The sequence below is a fragment of the Leopardus geoffroyi genome, chromosome B2 (genome assembly GCF_018350155.1).
Source record: "Leopardus geoffroyi isolate Oge1 chromosome B2, O.geoffroyi_Oge1_pat1.0, whole genome shotgun sequence".
NCBI classification, from domain to species: domain Eukaryota; kingdom Metazoa; phylum Chordata; class Mammalia; order Carnivora; family Felidae; genus Leopardus; species Leopardus geoffroyi.
Window position 1 is genome coordinate 20,500,487 of NC_059332.1, and position 21,914 is coordinate 20,522,400.

Consider the following 21,914-nt stretch of genomic DNA (forward strand, 5'->3'; position numbering starts at 1 on the left):
AGAAGTAGTGAAATAGTCATTCAATTCTCTGTATTTTGGAAAGTAAAGAGAAAATAGATGCACAACAATCCACTTACACCAGAATTTCTTTTGTATTTTGTTTATGTTGATTTGGTCAAATTCTCTTTTCTCTACATTTAATTCTGCTACCAGTGTTAACTCATTAAGTATTTTGGAGTAAGGAAGGTGTCACACAGGGACAGCACTCTCCATGAAACTTTCATATTTCTGATTTAGTGAACTACCTTGTAGTAATTCTTTTCCATTTTTCTCAGACTGACATAAATTTTGTTTATTCACTCTTCAATTTGGAAAAAAAAAAATCTTTCTAGAAATCTTTTGGAAATTCAAGGCTTCAACATATGCTACCCATTTTCTGTCTTGAAGATGTAAGAATATAGCGGCTCAGGAGGGAAACGTCACTGCATTGCTTATCTACATGCCAAAAGCTACTTAAATTACATCATTACTTTATCTTCGTGGCATGGCAAATAAAGATCATTAAAACTATTAATGGCTGATTTTCTTGGGCCATAGGAATTGCTTGATGTTATCTAACATACCAGTGCTCTATAAATAGTCTTTAAATTTATATTTCTACTGTTACTATTAAACTGTAGGTTGACAAACGTTAAATTAGTTTTTCCAATACAGCATTACGACGCTATTAAAATTCCTATGACTAACACCATGTTAGAAACTCCTCATAGATTGTGAACTCTTTGCTATTCAATTTGATTGTTCAAATTCACAGATTCCTAAGCCAAACTAAAGTAAATCTTGGTTCCAATTATGCATAAAAAGACTCTTAGCATGCCAAATCAGCTAACCAGTTAACTCTGGCAGCCAGGAAAGCAGCCTGCTGTCTAGAAGTTTGCCGACTCCGTCTACAGCAACAGCAAAGCCCCGCTCTGCCAGTAAGCTCGGGAGCTCCAAGACCTCACACAGCTGTTTGCTACCACCTCTCCACCTGTCTCACACCCATCCTTCTGCCCCGCCCCTTGCCTTGACCCCGCCTCTGCGCTCAGCGAGCCTTCCACGCCCCCCCCTTGCGTTCAGCCAATAGATGGTGACATTGGTGGGAGTAGGCCTTCCCTCCCAGCCAATGCAGGAGATCCTTGCTGTCCTGGTCCCGCCCCTGCCAAGAGCTCCTGCCGGAAGATGGCGGCGGCCGCGGAGTTGAAGCTGCTGGAGAAGTCCCTGGGACTGAGTAAAGGGAACAAATACAGCGCTCAGGGCGAGCGCCAGGTGAGAAACGGGGGCGGCGCGGAGGGGGAGAGGTGGACAGGAGCGGGGCTTGCTGAGCCCAGGTAGGACGGGGTGGCCGGCAGAGGCGGCCAGAATGAGGAGGCGGCTTTCCTTCTCCCCACGTGTCTGCGCCGCAGGACCGGCTGGCGTCTCTCGGTCTCCCCCTGCGGCCCTGGCTCCTAGAGGGTGCAGGGGAACCTCCTCAGTTCGGGTTCAGCCTGAACGTTTTCTCCTGGGAAATTGTCGTCATCCCGTTCTGGGAAAGCGAGAAAGGCCCTCAAAGAGTCCAGTCTGGAGGCCCCGCGTTTGCATTCAGTGACAGCATTAACTAGAACACTACCTTTCATTCAGTGTCATTCAGCCACTCCAGAGAGCTAACAGGATGCCAGGTAGCGCTGTGCTGGAGCTGGGGAATGCAGCAGTGGTTGAGACGGACTCCTTCCTCCTCCGGAAGCTTGGTTTTTTTCTAGGTGGACAAACTTTGCTGCTGTTTTAATTACAAGTGAAAAGTGCTACATTGAAGCGCAGATGTCTGAGAGAATACATAATTGGTTTTGCTCCAGTCTGGGAGATTCAAGGAAGATTTTTCTGAGTTCTTCAAGTTCAGTGTGCAGCGTGCAGAAAATGAAGGGGAAAGGTACTGGGTATGAAATTGACTGGGAAGGTATAAGGACTCCGATTTCTCAGGGCGTTGACAGGGCGTTGAAGAACGTTTGTGTTTCATAAACATCGTTGTTTGACGTGGATGGAATGTGTTAGAAAAGAGGAATGATTGTAAGCAGACAACTTTGGATAAATACATTTTTCGTCCCTTTTGAGATTTTTTTCCATGTGACGCTTTTCTTTTTCTGTTCCTCAGTTTGGTCCATGGTAAAAAGCAGTCCTTGTGTAGTTTTTATACATAAGTTAACCTGAAGCCTAGAAAAGTCATGGGACTTGCCTAAGATCAGCCCATTGATTGGTGGCAAAGTAGACATTGGAGACAAAAGGCCTGCTGTTGCGTTTTCCTCTGGCCTCTTGCTGATGCCGTCCCTTCGCCCACTATTCCCTAGTTCGGTTTCTGTTTTTTAGAGAACATTGCCAAGACATGAGTCTTGGAGGCTTATCTAGTATGAGAAACAGTCTTTGGCAATTTAAGGCAGAATGGAATATATACTAAGTGGAGGAAAACATTGTTGAGGAATGTGAAAGGAGAAAGTTAATTTTAACTGTGAAATTGGGTTTGTAAACTTCACAGAAAAGCTGCTATGGAAAGTGTGTAAGACCAAAATTATGAAAGATTGGGAAATTTGGAGCAAGAAGTAGACCAATATGAAAAGTGCTGCAATGCAAAGTAAGCCCAAAATTATAGTTTGAGGGCAGTTGTGAGGGCTTTGGAGTTCAGAGTATGGTTTCTTACTTTATTTTAATTGAAACTTTTTTTTTTTTTGTCTTAGCAGAGGGTAGCTATTGAAAGTTTCTATTTGTGTGTTTGGGGAAAGGGTTGGGATTATATGAAAAGATTCAGTCATTTTGGGGGAAGACAGCTGACAGCAGTAAGCCAGCAATGATATGAAAAGTTGGAGTTCAGGAGCGAACAGTCGAGAAAGAATTCTTGACATGTCTTTGGTGCAAAAAGGGTGGTTTTATTAAAGCACAGGGACAGGACCCTTGGGCAGAAAGCTGCACTGGGGTTGTGAGGAGTGGCTAATTATATACTTTCAATTTGGGAGGGGGTTAGGGATAGCGTAAGTCTCTAAGGGGTTTGGAATCAAGGTTTCCAGGACCTGGAGGGGCTAGCTGTTGTTAGGAAAAGGTCATTCACTACTGTCTAGTAAAACTTTCTGAGACCCTTCAGATGTATATCAGTGGGCCACATGCTTGGAAGATGATTGGCAACATATATCTTTGAGGAGGGGTAGAGATAAAGTTTCCAAAGGAATTTTTATGTGAGACTTACAGGTTCCTGGAGATTAGGCTAATGTTAAGCTTAGGTTGCCTTTTCCCCTTAGCACAGTATTAACATCAAGGCAGTTGAGTTTCTAGAGGAAGGTCACTCTGCCTTTCTCAAGGACTTGTCAGTGGATTGTAAGTTGTAAGAAATTTTAATTTTTTTTGTTTTGCCTTCATTCTCCACATCAAGCAATAAGGCATTCTCTGCAACATTACCAATTATACATTAGTCACCTGTCTGTGTACCACCTCCCCATCCATAGTTTCAATGTCTGCAGTTTCAGTTCCCTATGGTTAGTCATGTCCAGAAATAGACACTATGTCAGAAGGTCAGGAGTAGCCTAGCACTATGTCACAATGCTGATGCTCTCCACCTCACTTCATCTAATTATATAGGCATTTTGTCATCTCGTATCATCGCAAGAAGGGTGAGTATAGTAGAATAGGATATTTAGAAAGAGAGACCACATTCACATAACTTTTGTTACGTTATATTGTTATAATTGTTCTACTTTATTATTAGTTATTGCTGTTAATTTCTTCCTGTGCCTAATTTATAACTTCAACTTTGTCATAGGTATTTATGTATAGGAAAAAACATAGTATGCATAGATTTGGAACTATCCAAACCTATGGTTTCAGGCATCCACTGGGGGTCTTGGAACATCTTCCCCACAGATAAGGGGGGACTAGTATAATTAAAAATTGACGGGGCACCTGGGTGTCTCAGTCAGTTAAGCTTCCCACTTCAGCTCAGGTCATGATATCGTGGTCCGTGGGTTCTGAGCCCCACATTAGGCTCTGTGCTGACAGCTCAGAGCCTGGAGTCTGCTTCAGATTCTGTGTCTCCCTCTCTTTCTACCCCTCCCCCCTTGCACTCTTGTCTCTGTCTCTCTCTCTCAAAAATAAATAAACATAAAAAAATTTGTTTTTGTTTTTTTTAATTGACAACAATCCAGGGGCACCTGGGTTGCTCAGTTGGTTAAGTGTCTGACTTAGGCTCAGGTCATGATCTCATGGTTCATGGGTTCAATCCCCACATCAGGCTCTGTGCTGACAGCTCAGATTCTGTGTCTGTTTCAGATTCTGTGTGTCCCTCTTTCTCTGCTCCTCCCCCACTTGAGCGTGTTCTCTCTCTCTCTCTCTTTCAAAAATAATAAAACATTAAAAAAAAATGTTTAATTGAAAATCCAGGGGCATCTGGCTGGCTTAGTCAGTAGAGGATATGACTCTTAATCTCTTAGGGTTATGAGTTCAAGCCCCACGTTGGGTGTAGAGATTATTTAAAGAAATTTAAAAAAAAATTGAAAACAATCCAAAGATCCAGCTTTGGGAGAATGGTTCACTAAATTATGGTACATCAGCACATTGGAATATTACTTATATAGCCACTGATGGTGATTACTTAGAAAACCATGGCGTTCTAAGAATAATATGAAAATAGCATGTGCCCCATGATTGCAGCTATGCAAGATTTGTGTACTTTAGGCTGTATAAAGGAAAGAGAATGGACTTTACAAGTCAGTCTTACTTTATCCAAACCCTGACATTATCCACCTTGCCATTACAAAGCAGGTGACCCTGATTCTTTGTAAGATGATGATGAAATTACTTTCCAACTTAGAAGATGTAGTGATTAAATGAGAAGGTAACTGGGAATTTTTTGAGTTAGCATGGTGGGATTGTGGATAATATATTTTTACAAATAATCCTCTTTAGAATTAAATGTCATTTCCCCACACACAGTCATTGTTTGCGGGTTCTTTTTCAGGTTTTGTAATGTTTTGTTTTTTAAATATAACATACATTCAGAAAAGTGAATAAATCTTGATGAGTTGCCACAAAGTGAACACAGGTAGGTAACAACACAGTCAAGGAATAGAACATTACCAGCAACCCCAGAGGTGCTGACAGCAAAAAGCCTGGTGCAGGACTCGAACTCACAAACCGTGAGATCATAACCTGAGCCACAGTCAGATGTTTAACCGACTGAGCCACTCAGGTGCCCCTCCATGCATTTTTTTTTTTTAAAGGATATTATCAGTGATCTTAGAGGTAGAGGCTTCATTTGAGTATGAAGGCAAAAGTGAAATTTCAAGGAGCTAAGTAGTGAATGGGAAGTAGGTAAGGAAGTGGAAAACCAGAAAGTACCTTTTGTTACTTTAATTTTTAGGAGGTAACCTTTGAATTTGTATCTGAAAATGTTAATCTCTCCGTATACTTCACAGGGTCCTGTTGACCTAAATGTGAGCATGAAAGTGTCCCACAAAGTGTAAATCACTTTACAAGTACAGATACTATTTAGTGACTGGAAAAAGCAGCCATCTTCCCAAGAAGATAGTCTTGTTTGGTTTGTTTGGGTCGTTTAGATTGTATACTTTTTTTAATGTTTATTTACTTTGAGAGAGAGAGAGAGAGCATGTGTGTGTGTGAGCTCAAGACAGTCAGAGAGAGAATCCCAAGCAGGCTCTGCACTATCAGCAAGGAGCCTGACACAGGGCTGGATCTCAGGAATCCTGAGATGACCTGACCTGAAATCAAGGGTTGGTCGCTTAACTGACTGAGGCACCCAGGTGCCCTTGTATACTTGTTTTTGAGTAATTGGTCAGTCTCCCCATCAGGTGATACTTTTTCTTTCTTTCTTTCTTTTTTAAGTTTATTTATTTTTGAGAGAGAAGGAGAGGAACAGGGGGAGAGAGAATCCCAAGCAGGCTCAAGAGTTAGATGTTCAACTGACTGAGCCACCCAGGCACCCCACCTCCCCATTTTCTTTTAAATTTCTCATAGGTCTTTGCTTGGTTGTACATCAAAAACATTTAAATTAATTAGCAATTTCTTATAAGCTGACCTTTTGTATTACTTGTTCTAATAAGGGAAACAAAAACAGTATTATTTTTCAGATGATTACCTGAAGCCCAGACTATTATCATTGGCCCCAATTATATTTTAGAACATTTTTAAAAATATAAGATATAGGCCAACAGTGACCTTACTCTAAATAATTCCAGAATTGATGGATATGCAATTCATAGCAACCAAGTCACCATCACAGTCCATACCTAGTTAATGAGATCGCTAATTATATTAAGATCACATATCACTAAAAGCAGCCTAGATCTCATTTGGTGGTTGTAACTACATCAGCATTAAGTCAGTGTTACTATAATTGTATCTTTTTGTTATTACAGAAGTCAGGTTTATTTAAGTATGTTCATCTTGCTAAAATAGGGTATTGGCAAACTTGATTGAAATTAATGCAGTATTATTAGGCTTTCCATTTTTTCCTCTTGTATAAGCACAGTTATAAATTATGTAGAAACATACTTATTTTTGCAATGTTACTACGAGTTTTACTCCAAACATCTGTTACCAAATTGTAAATAATAGAACAACTATATTGCTGATTTTCATTTGTATATAGTTTAGTACCTTAGAGTAGAATCCTAGATTGTCTTGAAAAAACAGTGAGGGATTTGATACGTAGAACTTAAAAACATGATGGTACTTGTTTTTTAAATTTATCTGAAGAATTTTTTCTTTTTAAGATTCCAGTTCTTCAAACAAACAACGGTCCAAGTCTAACAGGACTGACTACTATAGCAGCCCATCTTGTCAAGCAGGCCAACAAAGAATATTTGCTTGGGAGCACTGCAGAAGAAAAAGCAGTAGTTCAGCAGTGGTTGGAGTACAGGGTAACTCGAGTGGATGGGCACTCCAGTAAAGACGATGTCCGCACTCTGTTGAAGGTATTGTGATTCGCTGTAAAGGCTAAAATAAATGCGTGAACTGTTAATAGCAGGAAGCTCTCTCTCCCCTGAGATGCAGTAGCTGAAGCTATGGGCCTTCTTGTTTCCTTTTGCCTCAGGGTAGTTTGTACCTGTTATTACCTGTGCTGGTAAGAGTCCACCAGCCCTCCGCCTTCAGATCTCAGCTCAGATACCCCTTCCTCAGAAATGTTCTCAGCCACCTCTCTCTAACAGATGTAGGTCCTTATTCTATGTGCGTTTTCTCATAACGTTCATCATAGTCAACAATTACTTGCATGATTTTTATTTAATGTAATGTCTTAATACTTATTTTCTCCATTCAGCAGTAAAGTACTTTGTCAAGGGCAAGAAGGGAATCAGAATCTTTGGGAGTTACTAAAAAACACTGTTAGATTGATCTGAGAAAGCCCACATTTTTTCCCTTGAGACGTATTGCTTTAAGATTCGTATTTTCTTTCCAAAGCAGCTAGATCAGAATAAAAGAATCTATTGATATAAGGTATAAACTGAAGATGGCTCCAGAATCACCAATAATAAAAAACATTGTGGGGCACCTGGGTGGCTCAGTCAGTTAAGCATCCAACTTCAGCTTAGGCCATGATCTCCTGGTTTGTGGGTTCGAGCCCCACATTAGATTTGCTACTGACAGCCCAGAGCCTGGAGCCTGCTTCAGATTCTGTGTCTCCCTTTCTCTCTACCCCTCCCCCCCCCCCAAAAAAAAAAACATTAAATTTTTTTTTTAATTCTAAATATTTTTTATTAATTACATAAAAATCAAGCAGATTAAAAAATTTTTGTAGAAGTTTAGAATTTGAATCTTAGAAATCATCCAGACAACCACATACCACTACAGGAATCCCTTCTGTTTTCTAATTTTATTCCCATTATATAAATTGGTAGTGTAAGTTGTGTAAGAAGGTCTCATAGTACGAAAAGCTTTTCATTTATCACTCGGGGAAATGGTTTAAACTATATTCTTGATAGATATCATCAAGAGAACTGGTAGATTTCAGGCCTTGTTTCTTTATAGGTGCTATCCTGATCAACTACTCATGCTTAATGTCCACACTGACCCTTCCTGCTGGCCTCTGCCGTGCTCAGCAGCATTTCCAAAGGGAAGCAAGCATGTCTGTTCTCTCAGTGAATGTGAGATTTCAGGCAAATGTAACTATCTCTTGTAATTTCCCAGAAGAAAGGATAGTGATAGTACTTAATTCTGAAAGATATGAACAGGATTTCACTGAATTGGGTTTATAAGTCCAAAGTTGTATTCAGAGATTTTGTATTAGGCACATGGAAGTAATTCCACCAAAACGTTGTATCTGGGATATATAAATAGTATTTGAAATTCCAATCCAGAGAATCTGACCAGAGATACTACCATTTTTGAAATGTACAAGGGGATAGGTGACTTGGTTGTCCTTGCCCTGCCACAATTTCCTAATCTGTACCTACAATGATGTGTCAGATGCAGCTCTAAGGGCTTGTGATCCAGTGACCCATTAAGGGTAGGCTGTAAGAATACAGCCCCTGTCCTTACAGAACGCAGACTGGCTAGGGAGACTAATGTATGTATAATGGACTGCAGTGTGATTTTTGGCCATATGAGCATAGATGAGAAAGTGTTGTCTTCTGTTTTGCTTTGCTTTTTGCTATTTCGTGATAGTGTTTTTATCTTAAAGACAGTAAATACTTATTAAAGAAATTTAGGAAATACAAATAAGGGAAAAAAATTTTAAGCATTTATAGTCCCACCAAGAGAGAACTGCTACTAACACTTTAGTTGTCAGATATTATTGAACTCCTTTTGTGCTCTTTCCATGCTTTTCCTTTCTGTATATACATGTGTGCATTTTATTTTAAAAGTGGGTAGCTATTGGACACTGTAACTTGTTTTTTTGTTGTTCATTGACAGTAAGTTCTGAATATCTTTCATGTCCCTAAATATTCATTTATACTACCTATTTGATAACCTGTTAGTATTGCATCATATAGTTGTACCTGAATTTAAATGATTTTTAAAAATTTGCTTTTATGTATTCTTTGCCCAGTTTTATAATGGGCTATTTATCTTTGTATTACTTATTTTTAAAACTTTTGCTAATAGAATATTATGAAAGGGTTTACTTCTTACTCTCTAGAGTTCCATTTCAGGCTAAAACCATTATTGTAAGTTTAAATGGCTCACAAATAAGGTAATACAGAATTTCAAAATGGCAGGCATTGCAAAACATTAACATTTGTTGAATCTAGAAAGAGGATATATAGCTGTTTATTATACCACTTTTTCAATATTATTAGGACGTTTATTTATTTATTTTTTTTTTTAATTTTTTTTTTTCAACGTTTATTTATTTTTGGGACAGAGAGAGATAGAGCATGAATGGAGGAGGGGCAGAGAGAGAGGGAGACACAGAATCGGAAACAGGCTCCAGGCTCTGAGCCATCAGCCCAGAGCCTGACGCGGGGCTCGAACTCACGGACCGCGAGATCGTGACCTGGCTGAAGTCGGACGCTTAACCGACTGCGCCACCCAGGCACCCCTATGAAGACGTTTAAAACTAATTAGGAAAACAGAAAACTCAGAACTCTGTAGGGGGAAAATATCTGATACAGTTTGGCAATGTCATGGGAAAGACTTTAAAACAAAGGAAATGAACATCAAACATGGGTTCTGTGAATATCTGAATATGTGAAATTCTGTAATGTGGTAGGGACAATTTGATTTATATCACTAATCAAAAATACTATTTAATTGTAGTTTTTTAGTCTAAAGGTGACAACCTTGAGAGTCTTTATAGCTAAAACATCCTCATGAATTCTATTTTAAGGATATATACCCAAAATAATTCACAATGGGTCTTAAAGAGATATTTGTACACTCATGTCCATAGCAGTATTATTGACAATAGCTGAGAGATGGAAACAATCCAAGGGTCCTTTGATGGATGAATCGATGAACAAAATTTGGTATATGTAAACAATGGAATATTATCAAGCCCCAAAAGGAAGAAAATTCTGACTCACTTAAGAGGTTATTATACTAAGTATAAGCTAGTCACAAAAAGACAAACTCTCTATAAGTTCACTTATATGCTGTATTGAAAGTAATCAGTGTATAGAAAGATGGTGGTTGCCAGGGTCTGGGGTGGGGGAGATGGGGAGTTGTTTAATAGGACAGAATTTTATTTTATTTATTTATTTATTTATTTGTTTGTTTGTTTAATGAAATTTATTGTCAAATTGGTTTCCATACCACACACAGTGCTCATCCCAACAGGTGCCCTTCTCAATGCCTAAAACCCACTTTCCCCTCCTTCCCACCCCCCATCAACCCTCAGTTTATTCTCAGTTTTTAAGAGTCTCTTATGGTTTGGCTTCTTCCCTCTCTAACTTTTTTTTTTTTTTCCTTCCTTGCCCCCATGGTCTTCTGTTAAGTTTCTCAGGATCCACATAAGAGTGAAAACATAATGGTATCTGTCTTTCTCTGTGTGACTTATTTCATTTAGCATAACACTCTCCAGTTCCATCCACATTGCTACAAAAGGCCATATTTCATTCTTTCTCATTGCCAAGTAGTATTCCATTGTGTATAGAAACTACAGTTTCTTTATCCATTCATCAGTTGATGGACATTTAGGCTCTTTCCATAATTTGGCTATTGTTGAAAGTGCTGCTATATAAACATTGGGGTACAAGTGTCCCTATGCATCAGCACTCCTGTATCCCTTGGGTAAATTCCTAGCAGTACTATTGCTGGGTCATAGGGTAGATCTATTTGTAATTTTTTGAGGAACCTCCACACTGTTTTTCAGAGTGGCTGTACCAGTTTGCATTCCCACCAACAGTGCAAGAGGGTTCCCGTTTCTCCACATCCTCGCCAGCATCTATAGTCTCCTGATTTGTTCATTTTAGCCACTCTGACTGGCATGAGGTGATATCTGAGTGTGGTTTTGATTTGTATTTCCCTGATGAGAAGTGACGTTGAGCATCTTCTCATGTGCCTGTTGGCCATCTGGATGTCTTCTTTAGAGGAGTGTCTATTCATGTTTTCTGCCCATTTCTTCACTGGGTTATTTGTTTTTCGGGTGTGGAGTTTGGTGAGTTCTTTATAGATTTTGGATACTAGCCCTTTGTCTGATGTGTCATTTGCAAATATCTTTCCCCATTCTGTCGGTTGCCTTTAGTTGATTGTTTCCTTTGCAGTGCAGAAGCGTTTTATCTTCATGAGGTCCCAATAGTTCATTTTTGCTTTTAATTCCCTTGCCTTTGGAGATGTGTCAAGTAAGATACTGCTGCGGCTGAGGTCAGAAAGGTTTTTCTCCTGCTTTCTCCTCTAGGGTTCTGATGGTTTCCTGTCTCACATTTAGGTCCTTTATCCATTTTGAGTTTATTTTTGTGAATGGTGTAAGAAAGTGGTCTAATTTCATTCTTCTGCATGTTGCTGTCCAGTTCTCCGAGCACCATTTGTTAAAGAGACTGTCTTTTTTCCATTGGATATTCTTTCCTGCTTTGTCAAAGATTAGTTGGCCATACTTTTGTGGGTCCAATTCTGGAGTCTCTATTCTATTCCATTGGTCTATGTGTCTGTTTTTGTATCAATACCATGCTATCTTGATGATTACAGCTTTGTAGTAGAGGCTAAAGTCTGGGATTGTGATGCCTCCTGCTTTGATCTTCTTCTTCAATAATACTTTGGCTATTTGGGGTCTTTTGTGGTTCCATACAAATTTTAGGATTGCTTGTTCTAGCTTCGAGAAGAATGCTGGTGCAATTTTGATTGGGATTGCATTGAATGTGTAGATAGCTTTGGGTAGTATTGACATTTTGACAATATTTATTCTTCCAATCCATGAGCACGGAATGTTTTTCCATTTCTTTGTATCTTCTTCAATTTCCTTCATAAGCTTTCTATAGTTTTCAGCATACAGATCTTTTACATCTTTGGTTAGATTTGTTCCTAGGTATTTTATGCTTCTTGGTGCACTTGTGAATGGGATCAGTTTCTTTATTTGTCTTTCTGTTGCTTCATTATTAGTGTATAAGAATGCATCTGATTTCTGTACATTGATTTTGTATCCTGCGACTTTGCTGAATTCATGTATCAGTTATAGCAGACTTTTGGTGGAGTCTATCAGGTTTTTCATGTATAATATCATGTCTGCAAAAAGTGAAAGCTTGACTTCATCTTTGCCAATTTTGATGCCTTTGATTTCTTTTTGTTGTCTGATTGCTGATGCTAGAACTTCCAACACCGTGTTAAACAGCAGTGGTGAGAGTGGACATCCCTGTTCTTGATCTCAGGGGGAAAGCTCAGTTTTTCCCCATTGAGGATGATATTAGCTGTGGGCTTTTCATAAATGGCTTTTATGATGTTTAAGTATGTTCCTTCTATCCTTACTTTCTCGAGTTTATTAAGAAAGGATGCTGAATTTTGTCAAATGCTTTTTCTGCATCGATTGACAGGATCATATGGTTCTTTTCTTTTATTAATGTGATGTATCACATTGATTGATTTGCGAATGTTGAACCAGCCCCACAGCCCAGGAATGAATCCCACTTGATCATGGTGAATAACTCTTTTTATATGCTGTTGAATCGATTTGCTAGTATCTTGTTGAGAATATTTACATCCATATTCATCAGGGATATTGGCCTGTAGTTCTCCTTTTTTGCTGGGTCTCTGTCTGGTTTGGGAACCAAAGTAATGCTGGCTTCATAGAATGAGTCTGGAAGTTTTCCTTCCATTTCTATTTTTTGAAACAGCTTGAGAAGGATAGGTATTATCTCTGCTTTAAATGTGTAGTAGAATTCCCAGGGAAGCCATCTGGCCTTGGACTCTTATTTGTTGGGAGATTTTTGATAACTGATTCAATTTCTTCGCTGGTTATGGGTCTATTCAAGTTTTCTATTTCTTCCTGTTTTGAGTTTTGGAAGTGTGTGGGTGTTTAGGAATTTTTCCATTTCTTCCAGGTTGTCCAGTTTGTTGGCATATAATTTTTCATAGTATTCCCTGATAATTGCTTGTATTTCTGAGGTATTGGTTGTAGTAATTCCATTTTCATTCATGATTTTATCTATTTGTCATCTCCCTTTTCTTTTTGAGAAGCCTGGCTAGAGGTTTATCAATTTTGTTTATTTTTTCAAAAAACCAACTCTTGGTTTCATTGATCTGCTCTACAGTTTTTTTAGATTCTATATTGTTTATTTCTGCTCTGATCTTTATTTCTCTTTTTCTGCTGGGTTTGGGGTGTCTTTGCTGTTCTGCTTCTATTTCCTTTAGGTGTGCTGTTAGATTTTCTTTTGGGGATTTTTCTTCTTTCTTGAGCTAGGCCTGGATTGCAATGTATTTTCCTCTCAGGACTGCCTTTGCTGCATCCCAAAACGTTTGGATTGTTGTATTTTCATTTTCATTTGTTTCCATATATTTTTTACTTTCTTCTCTAATTGCCCGGTTGACCCATTCATTCTTTAGTAGGGTGTTCTTTAACCTCCATGCTTTTGGAGGTTTTCCAGACTTTTTCCTGTGGTTGATTTCAAGTTTCATAGCATTGTGGTCTGAAAGTGTGCATGCTATGATCTCAATTCTTTTACACTTCCTAAGGACTATTTTGTGACCCAGTATGTCGTGATATATCTTGGAGAATGTTCCATGTGCACTCGAGAATAAAGTATATTTTGTTGCCTTGGGATGCAGAGTTCTAAATATATCTGTCAATATAGGACGGAGTTTTAGTTCCGCAAGATGAAAAAATTCCAAAGATTGGTTACACAACAGTATGAATATTCCTGATATTTACACTTAAAAGTGGGTAAGATGGTAACATGATTCTACTGCAATTAAAACTTTTTAAATATACATATATAAAAAATACACCAAGCCAGTAAATTATATAGTACTCTTAAGAGAAATTATTGAAGAGTTTTTTTTATATTTTGATGGAAAAAGTAAATCTAACATCATAATTTACAAAATGATCTCCCCAACCCTGGGGGGAAAAATGCGTGCCTTTGAAATGGACATAGATGGTATTTTGAATAACATTTTTAATGTTTTTTTATTTCTTTAAAATAAGACTAATAACGTTTACCCTATTTTTCAAAATGAGGCGATTGGTTTATGATTGGTTCTTTTGAATGAATCTGAGTCTATTAATGTCAGAAATTAAAAAATTAAAAGCCAGTGTTTTGTTTTCTAATAGTCTTCTAAATGTTCCAAATCTAATGATATGGTAGTTGACTTGATTATTATCGCTTTTTAGATTAATATCTTATTTGTTTTTTCTAGGATCTTAATTCGTATCTTGAAGATAAAGTCTACCTTACAGGATATAACTTTACCTTAGCAGATATCCTGTTGTACTATGGACTCCATCGCTTTATAGTGAGTATTTGAATAGTTGTTAGCTTTTTTCTCTGTAATGTTCAGAATGATTTTTTTATTTGTCTTGAATTTAAATCAAATTTGCATTTCACCTTTTCAAATAAAAATGAATTTTTTTTTTTATACAAAGTACTTTATGCACATATTCCTTCCACATAATCCATCAAATGCAGTAGCTTCCTGTTCCTTGACCTATTTGCTTCCTGTTCTTGTCTCTGCTCCTGTTCGCAGCTACTTCTCTTGCCATTCCGTAGACTTGACTGTCATCATGGCCTGGACTAGCCCCCCATCATCACCCTCCCCCTCTCTAATTCCTTTTTTTTTTTTTTTAATGTTTATTTATTTTTGAGAGAGAGAGCACAAGCCGGGGAGGGGCAGAGAGAGAGGGAAACACAGAATCTGAAGTAGGCTTCAGGCTCTGAGCTGTCAGCACAGAGCCCGATGCGGGGCTCGAACCCTTGAACTGTGGGATCATGATGTAAGCCAAAGTTGGATGCTTAACCAGCTGAGCCACCCAGGTGCCCCTCCTTCTAATTCTTAATTCCAGTACCACGTCTTCTGTACAACCTCTACTTCTTAGCTCTTAATCTCTTACTCATCCCGTCATTATCTGAAGCAACTGGATCCCTTCCCTTTTTCCAAACCTACGTACTTTTTCTCCATCCAACCTGGATCTCCTTTTGTGTAACCTCAAATACTCTTACTAGTATCTTCAGCTTCTTTGCTCTACTGTACATTCACCACCCTTTCCCTGTAAATCCCCACCTCTTGGTCAGTTCTAATAAATGCTTCCATGTTATGTCCTTGTCCAGGCTGAGGTCTGTGGGAGAAATCACAAAGCTGCAGATTGGTGCCACTATGAATTTATACTGTTCAGTTTCAGCCGGGCTCTCATCTGCATCAGCTCTTCATTCCTCCTAGGCATACTTCCAGACCCTTAGCGCTTTCCTTAACCCCTCCTTTTCCCTCCTCCTTTATCTTCATTATCTCGGAGCCTTCCTCCCTCTTTCAGCTATAAGGTGGAGGCTATTGATTTAAATGCCCTCATCTTCCCCCATCTTCCAGCCCCCCCTGCCCTGCCCCCATGCATGCATCCCTCTTGTCTCCCTTTTCTGCTCTCTTACTTGAACTCCCCCTCCTGCCCCATTTCTGGATCTTGTCAAATGTTACATCCTTTCTTCCTCATATCTGCCATTTTTCCCATTATCTGGTCAATCTCTTTAAATTGTTTCCCATCCTAAATTTATTTACAATTATATGGAACTCATTGTGTTCTCTATTCTTCATAAGTGTTAACTCATTTAATCCTTATAACAGCCCTATCAGGTAGGTACTATTATTATTATCCCCATTTCACAGATGAAGTAAGAGAGGCATAGAGAGGTCACATGTCTTCTTTGAGATCACACTGTTAGTGGCAAAACCATGTCTGGAAACCAGGGAGTTTGGCTCCAGAATTTGGGCTTCCTTACGTCTATCTCCTCCTGAAACTTCCTCCCAACACCGATCTTCTTCCTTGTGGAAAAAAATAACCCATTTTCTGTATTCTGTGCCTCGTGCATCCAATTAATCAGGTTCTTTTGTTTCCACCTCCGGGATGCCTCTCACATACATCTTGCTGCGATCCTGGGTGATATTGCCCTAGTTCCAGAATTCATTATCTTCTGTCAGTGCTGTTGAAATGGCCTCCTGCCACCAGTCTCCTCTCACACAGTCCATCTTCATTGCCACCCGAGCGATTTTTCTCATGAATGTATCTTTCTCAAAATAATGAAGTAGCTCCTCACTGCCCGGACGGGAGCCCCTTCTTCATGTTGACCCTCCGGCCTCATTGCCATCATTCTCCCCACATGCCTCTGTCTCGGCCGTAACATACTCCCTGGTCTCTTGCCCTGCGCCCCCTCTGCTCAGGGCCCTCACTCTGCTCTTCTCATTCGCTGCCTGGGCCCAGCCCTTATCTTCCTCCCAGATTCGCTCACATTTCACCAAGGGTCACTCAGCTACAGCACTGATTTCCTGGTGAGGCCCCCTCGGGCTCCTGAAGCCTACTGAAGTGCTCTTTCCTCGGTTTCTCTTTGTGCCTCCCAGCCTCCCTCAGCTCTGGCTTGTTTCACTTTATACTGTAATTCTTCTTGGAAAATTTCTCTTTCAAGTCGTAAACTGCTTGAGTCAGAGACTACGGCAATTCGTAACTATAACACCGCTGTCAGACATAATGCCTCCCAAGTGCATACCGTCTACACTCCCCTCCACGAACACCGACTAATGTAATTAACATATTTCTCTGTATTTTTCAGTTTTATGTATATTTTCTCCTTGTACCTCAGATAAAGGAGACGGAACTAGTGGTACTACCCTCTTATTATACAGAAGGAAACTAGTGCTTTGTGCAAAGACCGCCTGGGTTTTGGAAGGGCCAAGACAAAGTCTGTCTTCTGCAAGTGTCACAATGTGTGGGGATGCCCTTCGTATGCTGTCAAATACCATAATGTATGATAGTTTTTCTTCACGCCCTGCTCAAGCTCTAATTCCTCAGTTGGATTTACTTGGCTTATTAAGCATTGTTCCTCTAAGATCCCTGAGGGATTGTGCTCAGTTCTGTAACATCGTCACGGTAACCACCTAGCTACGGTCCTTCACTCAGCCTAATAGTCTGTGTTCTCACGACGATACTTAAACTGAGTTTATTATATGTGCCCATTTTACTATCCTTGAGAGACATAAAAGAAGTATAAAGCTTGTTTTCAAGCAACTGTTGATCTCTTCAAAGAAATAAGACCATTTTACAGGAAGAGAATTATTGAATAAAGCAAAGGGCTAATTTCTGGTCAGAATATTATGTGAACAATTAAAGAGGCAGATGGAGTAAAGTCAAATGTAGAATCATCAAATTGTCAGAAAAATATCTGCAGGATTGGTGGCTTTAGCTATCTAAGGGAATTTTCATTGCTTCTGAAAGCTAATGATAAGTTTGAATATAAATAATTGCATTTAAGTAGGATGATCATAGGATTTCTCATCCAGAACAACACTTTGACAGTGAGAGTTATTAATAATTATTAGTCATTACTGATACAACAAGAATAAAGTGGGACAGATGTTTCCTTTTGCTTAGAAGAGGTAAGACTCCATTTCAGGCAAAATAAGGGGACTGAAGAAGGTCATGTCCTATCATGTACACCTTGCAGCTCTTAGCAAACGCATCATACAACTAGATGCTTATTGAGATCAGCAGTACTTAGCAATCTCTTCCTCCTTGTGTTTCCTGTTTTAGGTAGTAAATCTTGAGAGTGCGATCTTTAGTTTTAAGCTTCATTATGATTAAATCTAAAATTATCTTATTTGAATGCGAAGCCAGTGGAAGTAGAGCTGAAATTCTTTGATCACCCCAGCCTCCTTTTAGTCCGTTCCAGATTCAAAATATTTTAGTAGCTTTTTGAATGTAGAAGGGTGACATGGCACGGTTTACCTCATTTCCAAATGCAAAAGCCCACAAGCTAAAGATTGCTCTTATGGTATCTGTGTATCTTTATCCTGGTGGGAAACCTCCATCTTTCAACTAGGAGGCATCTGTGGCTTGACTCGAGGGAGAGTTCATAGCCAAGAGCGTGGCTACTTTCCAGAGAGGCACAAGAACAACATCCGTCTAACAACCACAACACTCTTGTTGACTTTTTAAAACATTTGAGTGTGACACTATTTCATTTTAAAGCTTAACACTAGGAGAAATGTAATCTAATCCTACGTGTGGCGCTATCCGCAGGTAGGGAAGGCCTGTTGGGCCTTCACTAGGCCTGCCTCCTTGTAGTGTCGAGCTCTCACTGACAAAGAGCCATTTCTCCCATCTAATTAAAAAAAAAAAAAAAAAAAAGACAGTAATGAAGTGTAACTCTTACAACCTGAGTATGTATTTACATTTTTCTCTCTTCTGGCTTATGCAGGTCACGTGGTAGGGAAAGGAAATACTCTGAGAAGGAGGGAGCTTGTATGGAATTTCTTTGCCAGCAGAGTGACCAAGGTCATAATTCTATAATGCAAAATATTCATAGCATGAGCTGCAAAGTTACTTAGGTGCTCCCAAGGGTGTTTGGTTTTCAAGCTGTTTAGAAGTATTTTGTCCAATGCAGCATGTTAAAATTAGGGTTACGTTAAGAATATTTAATGATCCACGCCTATTTATATTTTCCTGTTTCGGAATGTATACCTTCTTTACATGTAGTGACCTAGGGATACTATGATGAAGGATATTATACTTCTCTTTTTCAAAACAAAAGTGAGTAGAATAATATGTACATCATGTAGCAAGGCATCCATTTGGCTTCATGAAATGAGTACATAACCAAAGTGTATCTCCGACCCCGGTCCAAGTGCAGGCAGAGAACATCAGAGAACATCCTCTCAAGGAACCCCTCACAGACTAAAACCTCTACTGTGATGGACTTGTACTGTGGTGTTAAATGACATCCCTGTTGAGTTAGGTGTAAATCTATCCATATGAGAAAAGGTGATTACTGGGCATTAAGTTCAGACAGAATCGATGTGCAGTTCAGTTTGGCTACCTGCTCGTATTCATCAGACAGTTTTTGTGCTTCATTTGCTTTGGCGGTATGTATTTATCTTTGCCCTCATGCATTCCTTTGTTTTCAAGTTATTAAACACTTCATATGTAATCAACGCAGTGCACTAAACAGCAGTCAGGGAACCTTCAAGTCCTCAAATAATCCCACAGTATTTCGTTTCAGTGTAAGCCCAACTTTAGTTGTGGCTAAGTTACTCTAATTATAAGATCTGGTCTATCATAATTCCCTTTGAGGAATATTATGTTGTTCTCCCTTTGTTAAACTGCCAGTTAGTGTGGCTGTTTATTGTCATACCAGTGACTCATTGCTTTCCTAAAGTGATTTCACTAGTAGATAGCAGTCCCTGTGAGCAGACTGTTGCTCAAGATTATGAAAATCCTTTGTAGAGTTATCTGTTGCCTGACTATCAGATTGTTATCAATTAAATTACATTTGTTCTGAAGTCTGCAACACGAGTGGAGGTATGTCGTTCTTTTAGGAAAGAAAGGAAAAGTAAAAGAAATTGCTGTGGTGCTGTCCAGGAACACTAACCATAAAGATTGTCCCAGGGGTTGCATGGTGCCAGTTGGAAAGATAGCAAACCAGCCTTTCAGCCTGATCTGGAATGGGTCACTTAAAGTGTTTCTCATGTGTCTTCATGGGAAATTAGTGTCTAAGAATATTATCTGTTTGGCTTTGAAGTTCAGGCTAGGTATAGAGAGCCAATATAAATAAAAAGGAATGATTAGGTAGAAAGAGTCAAGCATCATCACTGTAGACACAGTGGCATGTGGGCCAGTGAGAAGCAGGAAATGGTGACTGGAAAGTTGCATTGTGTTTCCTGTTGCAAGAAAGGAAAAGAAGCCGACTAGAAAGGGATGCTGTAAAACCAGTGTTGTAAGTGAAGTGGCCCAGGGGGTCCCATCTAAAAAGTTCTAAAACCTGTAAGGTTACTTGGGGGGTGGGGTGAGATCTGTTTTGTGTTTGTTTATCATGAGTTCAGAAATAGAACGTCTACCAAAAATGTAGAAGAGAGCTAACAAATCGATCAGTCATAATTTTCTCAGACTCAGGGGACAAACTCTACAGTTTAAAAGGAGGGTAAGTGGTAGCCTGAGCCTTTTGGAAAAGCTCTTGTGTATTTCTGTCACTTGAGGTTTTTTGTTTTTTGAGAGAACGAGAGAATGTGCACTTGCGGGCAAGGGGCAGAGGGAGAGAATCTTAAGCAGGCTCCATGCCCAACGTGGAGCTGGATGCGGGGCTCGATCCCACTACCCTGGGATCATGATCTGAGCCGGAATCAAGAGTCAGACGCGTAACCGATTGAGCCACCGAGGTACCCCACTGGTACAATTTTCTGAGGGAAAATGAACAGATTCACATTCTCTGAAATAGATCCATCTTGTTGGAATAGATTGGAAATGTGAGAAGAAGGTTTAGAAGCTCTTGGAATAGAAATTATTTCATACCATCTGCTGATAATCTCTATACTGGAGACTCTAAATGTGAAAGTTTTAAGTTGGAGAATATTGGTTTTGCTGTGTGTTATATTTTATTGTTATTACTTTTTTTTTTTTAATTTTTTTTTTCAACGTTTATTTATTTTTTGGGGGACAGAGAGAGGCAGAGCATGAACAGGGGAGGGGCAGAGAGAGAGGGAGACACAGAATCGGAAACAGGCTCCAGGCTCTGAGCCATCAGCCCAGAGCCTGACGTGGGGCTCGAACTCACAGACCGCGAGATCGTGACCTGGCTGAAGTCGGACGCTTAACCGACTGCGCCACCCAGGCGCCCCTGTTATTCAACTTTAAATAATAGTCTGAGGAGCAGCATTAGCCAGTCCTCCGTGATAGCAAATGCTGTTCTGAAACGTAAATAGTAAACAGACATTGCCCTTTTGACTTATGTTTGGAATCTGATTGAATAACTTGAACGTAGATCATAGATCAAACAAGCACTTTATTGTTTGGAAATGCTTTCTTCTCAGTGTGTTTTAATTCATCCTTAAAAATAACATCTCACACAGTGGCTGAGTGGAGACTTTTAAATGGAAGTTTTGAAAAGAGTAAATTGTAAGGAAGCGGTCAGATTTGAATCATATATTGCAGCAGCTAACACAAAATCGAGTTGGAGTGGAACTTGTTCTGTTTGCTTTAACTATTGGTAAAGAGGTTTGCTGAAGTTGATTTTGAGTTTACGTACGTATGTATGTGTGAATGAATGAATGAATGAATGAAGAAAATTCACCCCCCATCTCCTGTTAGACTTGCAATTATGTTTAGTAGTGGTTGCGCTTTTTCAAAGCCTTATATTTGGGGGGCACTTGGGTGGCTCAGTCGGTTGAGCGTTGGACTCTTTTTTTTTTTTTTTTTTTTTTTTTTTTTTTTTTTTTACGTTTTTATTTATTTTTGAGACAGAGAGAGACAGAGCATGAAGGGGGGAGGGGCAGAGAGAGAAGGAGACACAGAATCAGAAGCAGGCTCCAGGCCCCGAGCCCTCAGCCCAGAGCCCGACGCGGAGCTCAAACTCACGCACCGTGAGATCGTGACCTGAGCTGAAGTCGGACGCTTAACCGACTGCGCCACCCAGGCGCCCCGAGCGTTGGACTCTTGACTTTGGCTCAGGTTATCATGATCTCGAGCCCCACTTCAGGCTCTGCACTGACACCACAGAGCCTGCTTGGGATTCTCTCTCTTCCTCTCTCTCTGCCCCTCCCTTGCTCACGTGCTCTCTTTCTCAAAATAAATAAGTAGACATTTAAAAACTATATAAAAATAAAGTCTATGTAAAAATTTTTCTTTTAAATCTTACATTTTCTTTTGAAGTCACTGGTGAAGTTCACATATGGAAAGCATTTAGAAAAAGAACAAAACATTAGCTCTTTTACAAAATGTTTTTTACCTTTTGAAACATAAACTGATAATTCAGTTTATTCAGCAATGTTTATTTCCCTCCTGTTTATAGACCAGACAGTTAGGAATAAGATAATTCTTCACATGTGAAGCCATGAATTCTCTTGTAATA

The 21,914-nt window shown here is 39.5% G+C and overlaps 1 protein-coding gene across 3 annotated transcripts in view; it reads left to right on the top strand.

Moving 5' to 3' along the window:
• The first annotated feature begins 1,115 nt into the window (after positions 1-1,115).
• The window catches only part of EEF1E1 (eukaryotic translation elongation factor 1 epsilon 1), a 42,692-nt gene continuing 21,893 nt past the window's right edge, over positions 1,116-21,914 (top strand). For all 3 annotated transcript variants that reach the window (XM_045497451.1, XM_045497450.1, XM_045497452.1), the window contains exons 1-3: positions 1,116-1,248; positions 6,726-6,926; positions 14,236-14,331. In XM_045497451.1, coding sequence (XP_045353407.1) covers positions 1,162-1,248; positions 6,726-6,926; positions 14,236-14,331 — 384 coding nt within the window. In that variant the 5' untranslated portion in view covers positions 1,116-1,161. The remainder of the gene's footprint in view (positions 1,249-6,725; positions 6,927-14,235; positions 14,332-21,914) is intronic.